An 11,668-nucleotide genomic window follows, 5' to 3' on the forward strand; every position below is an offset into this window, starting at 1 on the left:
CTTCAGCGTAGCGCAGGAAACGCACTCTCAGGTCCCCGCCTTCCGCTTTCTTTCACCCGGCCCGGGAACTGTCCCTTTCGCTCCCTTACCACATCTCCTCCCCCTTCTCGCCCAGGAAATGTCGCTTCATTCCCTTCCCTCTCTTCTCTTTGTCACCCTCTGCCCGCTTATCTGTGCTCCCCTCCCTTTCCGCCGTCCTATCTTTCCGGACGGTCTGTTTTTCTGTTCCCCTGTTGCCTCGTTCCCACGTATCCCTGTCCTTTACCCTTTGTAGATTCTCGCGCCACTCCTTCGCACGCGTTTTGAGTTCATTCGAACCCATCGACAAGTGGTCTCTACCTTATGCGGAGAAACCCCCAACGCCCGCACACAAACGCTAGCCCCCCCCTTCTTTTCCTTTCCTGACTCTATCGAAGGCTGCGCCGCAACGCCGGTCCACCTCCGTGGACAGCTGAAAGCCGACGAGTAGCGTCTCGGGGACTCCTCTCGCCTCTCCCGCTGTTTGTGGCCTGCCTGCGGTGGAGCCCAACGCGCCTGTGCCAAGTATGCCTGTAACCGCCGTCGCGGTGGGCGTGGAGCCCAACGCGGTCGCAGGGAGTCTTCGATGTGAAGCACAGTCACCTGCGCCGGTGCGGTCAGATGCTGGCGCGTTCGGCTCTACCCTCGACCTCTTCCCCACGAGTCACCCAGCAAGCAACAACGGTAATGTCGTCCATCTTGCCGCCCATAAAGTGTGTGTTGGCTCGCCGCGCGTGTTTCATGAACGGCGTCTTCGCCAGGGGGCTGCGGCTGCAGGAACACCCGCGAGAGGACCAAGACACACACACGAGCGTCTCCACATGCGCTTGGCTTTCCAAGTTCGATTTTGAATTTTCACAGATCACCACCGCTCTGTATCGATGCCAAAGGCCCCCCGGCTACGTGTGATCGCTACCGTCGTGCGCGCCTCCTCGAAGCTTTTGTCTTCTCGTTCTCTCTGACTGCCTCTCTCGCGCGTACCGCCTACTCATTTCCGTCACAGCCTCCCGTCATCACGTCGCATTCCGCTCCTCCCCTTCCCCCAGTCTTCGCTGGGTCTTCGCGGCTCATCTGTTCTCCCCCCTCTTCCTCGCCCTACCTCTCTATCTCTCTCTGTGCACCTTCCTCTCTGTAACCTCTCTGCCTCTCTACCTTTTACGCCTCTGTCTCCATCTCCCCCCAGCGCCTCCCTTTCTCCTCTCTCCGTCTGCCGTGCACTCTGTCTCTTCCCATCTCTCTCCTCTCGGGCCTCTGCACCACCTGGCCCCTCCGCTTTTCGTCCTCACCTTTTGTAGGCAGCAGCTTCGGCGACGGCGGCGGCGACCGCCTGTGCGCTCGTGGCTCGGGCGGTGTCCCCGAGGACTTCTGCCTCGTAGGGACTGAGCGCGAGGTTCGCCAGGGCGCAGATTTCGTAGTCGAACAGGTTGTCGAAGACGCCGTCTGTGCCGAGAAGCACAAGGTCACCCTCCTGGGCGTGGACGGAGTACGCCTGGGCCATGTCAGGAGTGTCTTGCGGGAGCATGGTGGCGTTTCGCAAGACGCGAACCAGCGTCTCTTTCCCCTGCGCAGCGAGGGCCTGGTACTCGCTTGGCCGAGGCAAGCAGGAGAGCTGGAAGGGACAGTTGAACTGGTGTTGCTGCTCCTGGGACCGATGCGCACACGTCATGCGGCAGAGGCGATGCTCTCGACGCAGGACCATCATCGCGCTGTCGCCCAAACTCGCGATGCCGAGACGCCCCCTCAAGCCGTCCAGACACACCACGAGGGCTGTCGAGCTGCCGAAGCTGCGCGCCTCCTTGAATCCTTCCCTCAAAATGCGGAGCGCCTTCCTGGCTGCTTCGTCCACGCGCCCGCCGGACACCGCCCCCTCAGACGACGCCACACACGAAGTGGGCGTCGCAGGCAAATCGGCAGACACACAGGAGACCGGCGGCGACGGAGAGAAGCCCTCGGGCGAGCGCGGACACGGCCGCTTCCCCCGCGCGCCCGCGTCCTCGCCTTTCCCCTCGCCGACACTCTCTGTAAGAGGCGGGTCACTGCATGCAGCCTCGCCAACAGGCGGCGAAGAGGGCGAGGCTGGCCTCGAGCCGTCTCCGCCCCGAGGCCCCTGCGAGAACGCGAGCGACGACGCTCTCTCTGCTCCTCTCTCCGCCGCTGTCTCGGCCTCTCCGCTTCTCCGCACGGCTCCACCCCCGGTTCCTCCACGGCCTCGTCCGTCTCCGGTTTGCTCGCCGCGGGGCGACGCCAGTCCCTCTGCTCTCCCACCGGCTGCCTCTGCGTCCTGGAAGTCGCGGAACCAAGGCTCCGCGACCGCGGCTCGCCAACAGCCGACCATCAACTCCTCCGCAAACATGCGCGGGTTGAGGCCGAAGCTTTCCCATTCGCCGACGCCATCTGCGACTCCCACGCAGACGGCGGCCGCCGCCGTGCTCACGCCCCTCGTGTCTCTGCTTCGGGGCGGTGCCGCGAAGGGTGACGTGGAGTGCGAGCCGGAGAGACTCTTGTTCCCCACCTCAGGAATGAGCGAAGAGATCTGCTCGGTAAGCCGAGCGTCGCCTGGACCCGACGCAATGAAAAACGCGTCTGCTCCTCCACTCTCCAGCTTGTCAGGATGCGGAAGCATGTAGGCCCCGCACTGGAGACACAGGCGCTGCGCCCGTCTCTCTTCGAAACCAGAGGCGCTCTCCTCTCTGCTCTCCTCCCTGCTTTCTTCGCCGCTTTCTTCGCCGCTTTCTTCGCTGTCTTCCTGGTGTTCTGCTGTCTGGAGCGCTTCGCGCGTCCTCGCCGCCCTGGCGTGCGTGCCGTCTTCACAGGTGTCTTCGTCTCCGCCCTTCCCGTCCGTTAGTCTGCGTCGCCTCGAGCCTGGCCTCCACTGCGCCAAGTCCCCGCCGGTTTTTTCTCGCTCTGCATGCGCCTGGGTGAGCTCGAGGAGAATCTCGGGCCCGTGGAGGTGCGCCAGCACTTGCGCTGGCCATGTCGACTCCTGCGTGGTCGTGCCTCTGCGCGTGGAGCCGTCACCCTGGGGCGTTCCGCGGAGCGGCACAGACCCTCGCTCAGAAGCGGAGACAGAGCGGAAGACGCCGCCTGGGCCCAGAGAGACAGTGGAAGGGCGAGTTTTCGGAGAACGGAGACTGCCGACGGCCTCTGACGCCGAAGCTCGCCCGGCAGCTTCTGCATGCGCGGGACTCGCGCCAGCGACGCTGCTCAGCGCAGCCTTCAGAGAGGCTGCGGCCTCGAGCGAAGCCAGAGACGCATGCAGCGGAGAGGACGGAAAAGAAGTCGAGGACAAGGCAGATGCACAGAACGAAGCGAAGACGCCGGACGCCTTCGGAGAGGAAACAGAAGAGCACGGGGGAGAAGCGCTTGCCGCTTCCGGCGAGGGCAGAGGACGCGCGTGGCGGAGGGCGTGCGAAAGCGAAGGCGCGTGAGCCTGAGAGAAGAGAGACGGATGCGAGGAAAGACGACGAAAAGGATGGGACTGATCGAGGCAACAAACAGACTCGATATCTTTAGTTCCTCGAGAAAGCGTCGGAACTGCAAAAGTATCGAGAAAGGACGCGGTCGGCTCTCCTTTCCTCGTAGAGTCTCTGTCGGAGTACACACTCGTCTTTCTAATGGACACAGTTGCTCTCCAACTCTATGCACACTTGTCCCTCCCACGACCGTGGCCCCTGTCTTTTTTTCTTTCTCACAGAGGTTCTGATCTCGCAGTCTCCCTCCCTGCAGGGGCTGCTCCCTCCGTGCCTCTCCGCCGCCTTCCTGTCTTGCATTGTCTGCGCCCCGCCAGGCCCTCTCCCGTGAAGTTGCCTCGCACTCTCTCCTTCTGCGTCTTTTCTCGTTCTCTCTTTCGCATTCCTTCTGGCCTTCTTTCCTCCCTCTCCTTTCTCTCTGCAACGCTTCTCGCTCCTCCCTCGCCGTGGATTTTCTTCGGGTCCCCTCTTTCCCGTTTTTTCGTCTTCTCCCCCAAATCCTCTTTTTCTCACCCCGTTTCTCGTCGTCTTCCCGTCGCCAACACCGCCGGCGCCCTCGTCTGCGCCCATCGCCTGGCGCCCGTCCGTCGCTCCTTCCTCTTGTCGGCCTCTGCGTGGCTTGGAACACCCCGACATCGTGGCCTCGTGGAATAGCGCACGTTCGCGCTCTCCTTCCTCCCCCTGAGAAAGGTGCCCCGCCCCGCGTGTGTCTCCCGCTATCCCGTCGGGCTCCCGCCGACATTGCCTTCCCCAGGCCGTTGCGGACCCTGAACAGCCTCTCTCGCTTGCTCGGGCTCGGCCGCCTGCAGCCCCTCCGACGTCTCTGTCGCCAGCGCACGACGGAGGCGCGGGAGTATTCCCGTCTTCTGGGACTTGCCTCTCCCGCCTCTGAGAGCGCGAGCTCGGTGTGTGCCTGCCCTGCGAGCCCGCACTCCGCAGTGGCTCCTTCTCTTCCCCCCCCTCTCGCGATGAACGCGCACACAGCTGGTGCATGCAGGCAGGTGAAAGCTCGCGTGTGGGAGCGCCAGAGGAAGCGGAGGAAGCGGAGGAAGAGGAGGAAGCAGAGGAAGCGGAGGAAGAGGAGGAAGCGGAGGAAGAGGAGGAAGAGGAGGAAGAGGAGGAAGCGGCGGGGCGCCTGCGGCCATTCGCCTCCGAGACATCGGAAGAAGCTGCGCTCCCGGACACACTGGCGGCGACCGAGAGAGGCGAAGAAGAAAGGGAAAACAACGGCGACAGGCCGTGGTACAGAAGCTGGACGTTGAAACCTCCCCCGAGAAGGCCCCGCGCAACAGACCCCAAAGTTGTCCCTCGCTCCGCCGTACTGGCAAAAGACAAGGCAGCAGAGTGAGAAGAGGAAGAAGGAGAGGGAGAAGGAGAGAGAGAAGGATAGAGAGAAGGAGAGGGAGAAGGAGAGGGAGAAGGAGAGGGAGAAGGAGAGGGAAGAGACTGCATGGTATTTTTGTGGGGAGGCAGCCTCACCGTGTCACGTCTGGGGCTGTCTCGTGGCTGCGGCATCTCGTTCGCCTTCTGTGTTTGCGTTCCTTTTTCCACTCGCGAGGAGCAGTCTTCTCGCGTCTCGTCCTCTTCGCAAGAAGTGCAGGCGTCGACTAAGCAGCGGTCGTACGAGTAGAAGACGAACCGGTTTCTCTGTCTCGCGTGCTGCGACTCTCCCTCGGATTCAAGTTTCCTGAGTGTTTCGTCAAAGTTCGGGTAGAAGCAAGCGGAAGACATGGCGAGCGCAGAAGACAGCTGCAGCGTCGGCGAGAAGAAGGAAGAGCTCCGGTAGGAGACTTCCCAAGACTCAGCAGCCGGCGGAAAAGAAGCCGGCGAACGCGACGGGTTGTAAGTCGTCGGACGCAGCCCAAGGGAGGCCTCGCGGGACGCGCAGCCTGCATCAAGGCGCGAGGCGGCGCCCGACTTGGAGGGCGGTCGACATCGAAAGAGGGCCGCGACGTTGTTCAGGTTGCCGTTGCCGTCCTGAGCGAAGACACAGGCAAGACGCCCAACGGGGGAATGGCACGCCGACAATTTCAAGCCCTCCGAGAACGAGGAGATCTCCGCAGTGCAGTCGAGAGAGCGTAGAGGAAAGAGGGGATGGCGGTTCCACGAGCAAGACGCACGGACCACCGTCGAAAGAGAGGAGAGCAGAGGTACGCGAGATGAACACACACACGGCGGAAGAGAGAGACAGAAAAAGAGAAAGACAAGCAGATGAGAGAGAGAGAGGGTAGAACTTAGGAGAGACGCCGGGAGGCGAGACAGTCGGAGGCCTTCCGTGCGATCTTTCCTGCAGTGGTCTCTGGTGTATCCTTACATCTCGTACGGGGAACGCGTGGCTGCATCTCCACTCGCCATCGACAATGAACTTGAACTGAAGGTGCAAAACTGCGAGGCCGTCGCCGCTCGCAGCCGCGACCCAAACCGGCGCCGTGGAGTCCGCTTCGGAGGACGATGGGGGCGCCTCGGCGTCTCGCAAGGAGGGGAGATCTCCGTCTTCCCGTTTCGTCGCACTCGTCCACTTGGACGCCGAAAAGAGAGACGCAAAGGACAACAGCGAAGCCTTCTCTTTTCCGTCCCGGCTCGGTAGCCTCTCCGTGGAGACCGGCTCTCCGCGGTGCGCCTCGCTCTCGCAGGAAGTGTCTCTTTTCCTCTCCTCGTTCCCAGCCAACCCGCGTCGTCAGCGATCGCAGAGATGCGCCGTCTCGCTCGCTCCCGCGCCGGCGCGTGCAAAAGGGCGGGGGAGAAAACCTCCAGCAGATTCAAACGGAAACAGCACTCGCCCGGGTGCCAGGACAGCCGAACTCGCTCCGCCCACGGCGGATCCGAGAAGGCGCCCGCCACCTGAAGGAGAAGAGAGGAACACCGCGGACCCGAGCGCGAAACGCATGAAACGAGACGCGGAAGCAGACCGAGCTGAGAGGCGTCGCTCCTTCTTCGCTGCGGGCAGAGAACTCCGCAGCCCAGGAACACACGCTGGAGACACACTGGACACCGAATCCGTTCTTCGAAGACACAGCAGACACAGCTGAAACACTTGCTCCCGTGCATCGACATCGCAGCACACGTGGGAAGGACAGCCGAGAACCCTCGGAAAAAGGCAAATCCTCACCTCAACGACTTCCGCACCGGGTTCTGTCCAGCGGACGATGAGTTCGGGTATACGTACACCTCCACCTGGCGCTCCTTGTCCGCGTGGTCCCCGGCCTTGCGCGGAGTTCGCTGACTGCCGCCCTCCCGCTCCGCAGCCTCCACCCGTCGCTCCCTGTCCGGTATCGCACGACTTGTGATGCTGTGGATCCCGCCTCCTCTCGTCGCCGCCAGGGCCCGGGGCAGCGCGCGCCTTCGGAACTTCCTTTTCTGTCTCCGCTGCATGCGAGCGAGCGCTTTCCGTCGACGGCACTGGACGAGCGGGCGACGCGGCACACTGACAAGAATCAGAAGGCGGAAGCGGCTCTGAGAGACCGTCGGCAGGCGGAGGAGTAAATCCCGGCTCCTGAGGCGCATGAGGCAAGCACAGGTGCACGCGTTCCCACCTCTTCTCTGTCTCCGGGTCCTCCTGTCCTGCCTCTTCCCGCTTCCTTCCAGGTGAAGCCGATGAAGGAAGCGAACACGCGGCAACGGCACTTCTCAAAGCAGCGCTTTCATGTCTCGTGGCATGCGGAGACTCTTCGCGTTGAGTCGCTTGTTCTTCCTTCGCCGGTCCTCCTCGCTTGGCGTTTGGATGGGCCTCGGCATCTTGCAGAAGCATCTGTTCACACACGCTTGTCTTCTCTGTTGATTTGCCTCGTTGATCTTCTTCCTCATACCGCAAAGAGCGAGACACGTCAGCGTTCGACTGGCTGACGGTTTCCACTCCCTTCTCCAGCAGACCCGCCGGGACGGTCTTCGCCAGTTTCGGAGTTCCATTCAAGTTCCTCGACTCGACCAGCTTGCCTGTGTCTCCTTTTCCCTCCTCTCCCACCTCCCCCTCGAGTTTCGTCCCTTCTGTCTCCTCGGCTTCTTCTCGAGAAGAGGGGGTCTCCTCTTCCACCACACCCTGGAGCCTGCTTTGACCCTGCGACGAGTCGAAAGGCCTGCTCTCACGTGCCGTCTTCTCCGGGCCGTTCGCCTCCACTGCGCGCTCTCGCTTCCCGTTTGAAGTCTCAGCTCCAGCTTTTTCCTTTCCTCCTTGTGCTCTGGGACTGCCTGTATCTCCTCTAACTCCCGTCAAGTGAAATGTTTCCTCTTCTTCACTCTCGGGCAGCGTGGATACTTCAGCCTCGACCTTCTCTGGAGGTTCTCCGTCGGTGTCAACTCTCGTTTTCTCCTTCTCCCGCATAACACGCGGGCCTCCCTCCCTCTCGCTCTGCTCTCGGGCTCCATCCTTGCCTTCCGTCCCGCTTTCTTTCCTCTCCGGCGTGTCCTCGACCTTCTCCTTTGCGTCTTCCACCTTCGTCTCCGTCCTCGCTGGATGCGCCTCCTCGCGATTCACGCCCCTCACTCGCTTCCTCTCACCCTCCTTCGCCTTCTCGTCGCCTCCCGGTCTTTCGCTCGTGTGCGTCGTTTCCTTCGCTTGCTCGCGGAGCGTCTCTCGTCCGCTCCCTCTCACTCTGGTGTTCCCCTGTGCGCCTCCTGAGGGCGTCAGACCCCCCCCGACCGCTTCGTCGCCGACATCAAAGGCCCTCGCTGTCTCCGTGTCTCCGTTGACGCTGAGCCGCGCCGGTGCGCTCCCGAGGGCCCCCACCGCGACTGGAGGCCCAAGTCGCCTGCCCCGGGCACTGACGCCTGCGCTGCCCCACGCGGGACCCTCCGTGGAAGTCCTCACGAGACGCCGAGAGAGAGGAGAAGCAGGAGAAGCGACCGGAGAGGAGGCAACGCGCCTGTTCCTTGCGGCCCGCTCGCGTCCTCGTGAGGAGACAGTCTCTTCTCTCTTCCGCTCTTTCCAATCGCGGCAGCTCCCGCCGCGGAAAACAGATTCTCGCGTCGAGGTGAACGTGCGGCGACCGCCCCTCAAACGACCGGAGGGAGGCAAGGAAACGAACGCGTCGGTCGGCTCGAAAGACACATTTCCGTGAGTTGAAAACGTCCTCTCTGGAGCGCTGGAAGGCGACGCTGTCCCGACGCCGGGGGGCATAATCCCTTTTTCTCCGTTTTCCCCATTTCCCCCGTTTTCCGCGACTTCCTGGCCATTCTCGGCAGTGCGCAACAGAAGCGGACGCCAGGGTGCTCTCACATGGCAGGACTTGGGCTCTTCCGCATCTCCTACGTTCCTCACACATGGCGCGCCTCCGGCCCCAAGAGGCAAAGAAGCGGTGTCGCCGCCACTCACGCCGTGTGGGTCTCCGCCAGCTGTACCGACACTGGAGTGTGACTTGGACTCTTCAGCGCCGTTTCGACTCCCCGCGAACTCCACCTCTGGCCGGCTCTCGCCTGTATCTCCCTCGAAACCCTCCGTCCTAGAGGCAGGAAAGCGAGGACTCTCGCCTCCTAGCTGCTGGGAAGAGGAAGCGACCGAGGAGCCCGGAGTGCGCCTGGCACGCCGCTGTTCAAAGAGAGAGTAGAACCTCTCCAGCTTCTCTGCAGTCTCTTTGGGGATTCGGGTTCTCTTCCCGACGTCGCCCACGCAGACTGAGCAGGAGGCGCCTGTTTCTTTCCCTCTCCTCGCGCATGGTTCTTCCTCGCCAGTTGCCCCTCGAGAGAAACGGCGAGAAGAAGGGAAACCGGAGGACGGGGAAGCAAAAGCGAGAGACGAAGAAGGGCCAGCCACAGGTCTGCCACGGGTTCCAGTCGCCTTCGCGTGGCCGAGCTCGTTGGCTTCTCGTGAGTCCCTTTCCTTCCTAGCATGCGGCGAGTGAAGCGCCAGAAGAGAGAGAGAAAACGGAGAGGTCGCGTGCGTTGCCTCGGCTTCCTCCTCAAAACCTGTCCGTCTCTGAAAACGATTTTTTGTCTTGTCGTGGAGACGCTGAAGAAACCGAAGCATGGAGAGGGCGTGGTTCAGCATTCTCTCATGCTCGCGCTCTGCCTCCGAACGCAAAGACGAGACGGACGAACCGGACGCAGTGTGGTCTCCAGAGCCGGGAGGGGTCGCAGGAAACCGTCGATGCCTCTCTTCGTGTCTTTCTCCATCGCTCTCCAGTTCTCTCTCCATCTCTTCGCCGCTCCTGTGTACGAACACCCAACTGCTGGCTTCGGCCGTCGCGCTGGCCGCTGATCGAGCCTTCCTCTCGAAGGACGAAACCCGCGTTGCTCCTTCTCTTTCTGCCTCTCGGCCCCAGCTCCCTTCCCTGTTTCCGAATCCTCCTGGGTTCATGCAGGAAGAAAACGGTTCGTCCTCGAAGTCCTGTCGCACCTCCGTCTCCTTCCCGGCACTGCCCGCCCGCTGCGTGGCAGCGTCTGCCTCTGCGCGCCGCATCTGACTTTGACTCGAAACCGAGGCCACAGAAGAGACAGAAGACACAGACGAAGCGAAAGCAACGGACGCCGAAACCGATTCGTCGTGTGGCATCTCGCCGACGGAAGAAAGGGTTGATAAGGATGTGCAGGCACTGACGGTTTGCGCCATGTCTTCTCCGTCCGTGTCCTTCTCTCTTCCACACGCAGACGCAGCTGGCAAGCGAGGCCGACCCTCTCGTGAGTCATCCTCAGCGACTGCGAGGCCACCGCTCTGGCGACTCATCAAAGCATCTAGACTGGACGGACTCTCCGCCTCTCGCGTTTTGCTGGCAGCCGCAACAGCCTCGTGCGACAGGTGCGCTCCGCACGCAGCGACAAAGTGGGTTGTTGAGAATCGAAACTCGGTATCCGTCGCGTTTTCGCTCCCCCGTCTGCTCGCCGCATGCCCGGCATCTGCGCTTTGTGTCTTGGGTGCTGGTCTGGCGAGGCAAAAAGACGAAACAGAGAGACACGGAAAGCCTGTTTTCCCGGCTTGGCCTTCCCTCTCCTTCCCGCTGGAACGCGCCTCCCTGTCGTCCATGTTTCTCCTCGGATCCGCCCCGTTTCCCTTCTCCGTTGTCGGGTCCTCGCTGAGCTGCACAGTATCTCGCGTTTCTTCCTCGTGTGGAAAGGCTGAGACACGCACTAGCTCCGCGTCACCTCCCTTCACGGCCGTCGGCCTTGCACGCGGTCGCCCGTCGCACGAGAAACCCTCTTCCCCGCGTCCGCTCGTGGCGCGCTCTCTCCGGCTTTTGTTTGGTTGCGGCCACAGGGTGAGATTCGCGACGCCGGTGACCTTGCGTGCTTGGCGGCAGCTGGTTTCTTCCGCCTTTTCTTTCACAGAATTCTTTCCCCCAGAGCGTCTCCTATCCGGCCTCTGGGTCAACGACCCCAGATTGCGAACCTGCAAACCTCCGGCTGATTCGAGATTCCCCGCCTCTGTCTCTTCGCTGTCACTTTCGTAAGAAGGTGAACCTGCTGCTCGCGCCTTCTTGTGCAAAGACATGCTCTCTCTGCTGTTCTTCCCGTCCACAAACGGGGTTCTAGTTGTCAGAAGAAGCGCCTGGTCACTGGGCGTGGCTCTGTCCCTCTTCCTGCGCCTCACGTCTCGCTTTTCTAAAGGCCCGTTCGCCTTCTTCTCGCCCCTTCGCTCAGCCCCCGGAGCCGTGGCAGACAGCCGAAGTGAGCACTTTTGTATTGGAGCGGACGGGGAGACGAGGGGGAGGATGAGACTGGACAGCGTGCAGGCAAGACGCAGGGGAGAAGGCGAAAAAGAGGGGAAATCGGAAGAAGAACCACAAGTCTTCGAGCGTCCTATTGACGTCGGACCCGCCGCGCCACCCCCGTTCGAGACACTGGCCGTGTGCATTTGGGTTCTCGCAGCGAGAGGAAGATTTGCGAATCAGAGGCAGATGCGAGACAATGACTCGGCACCCTCTCCTGGTTTTCCCAGTTACCAGACCAACCGTATGCAAGAGCCCCTGTCCTCTCTCTCCCCTGCTTCCCTTCACTTCCCTCCGAATGGTGTCGGGCTTTGTCGCAGTTCGAAAACCGAAGTAGAGACGGGGCGGGGACGAGCGACCACGTAAAAGCAAACGGAAAGGGAGAGGCCCGAGGCGAGAGGGAAAAACTGAAACGTGAGAAATATGTGTATGGCTACACGTGCTCGTGCCGATACACGAAGATATGTATACGTGCAATGCACAAGTGGGTCTACGCATAGACGTGTAGAGTTGCGCGTGAACTGTTCCGTCTCGCTCGACAGCTGT

At 61.8% G+C, this 11,668-nt stretch overlaps 1 protein-coding gene across 1 annotated transcript; it reads right to left on the reverse strand.

Moving 5' to 3' along the window:
* Positions 1 to 635: 635 nt before the first annotated feature.
* Positions 636 to 11,268, reverse strand: NCLIV_048530 (GK19179, related; the record flags this gene model as incomplete). Its single annotated transcript, XM_003884405.1, has 5 exons — positions 636 to 789; positions 1,305 to 3,448; positions 4,002 to 5,465; positions 5,803 to 6,006; positions 6,598 to 11,268. The coding sequence occupies 5 exons, from the start codon at positions 11,266 to 11,268 to the stop codon at positions 636 to 638; spliced, it is 8,637 nt and encodes a 2,878-aa protein (XP_003884454.1).
* Between the last annotated feature and the right edge of the window lie 400 nt (positions 11,269 to 11,668).

The sequence above is a fragment of the Neospora caninum genome, chromosome X (assembly GCF_000208865.1).
Source record: "Neospora caninum Liverpool complete genome, chromosome X".
Lineage (NCBI taxonomy): Eukaryota > Apicomplexa > Conoidasida > Eucoccidiorida > Sarcocystidae > Neospora > Neospora caninum.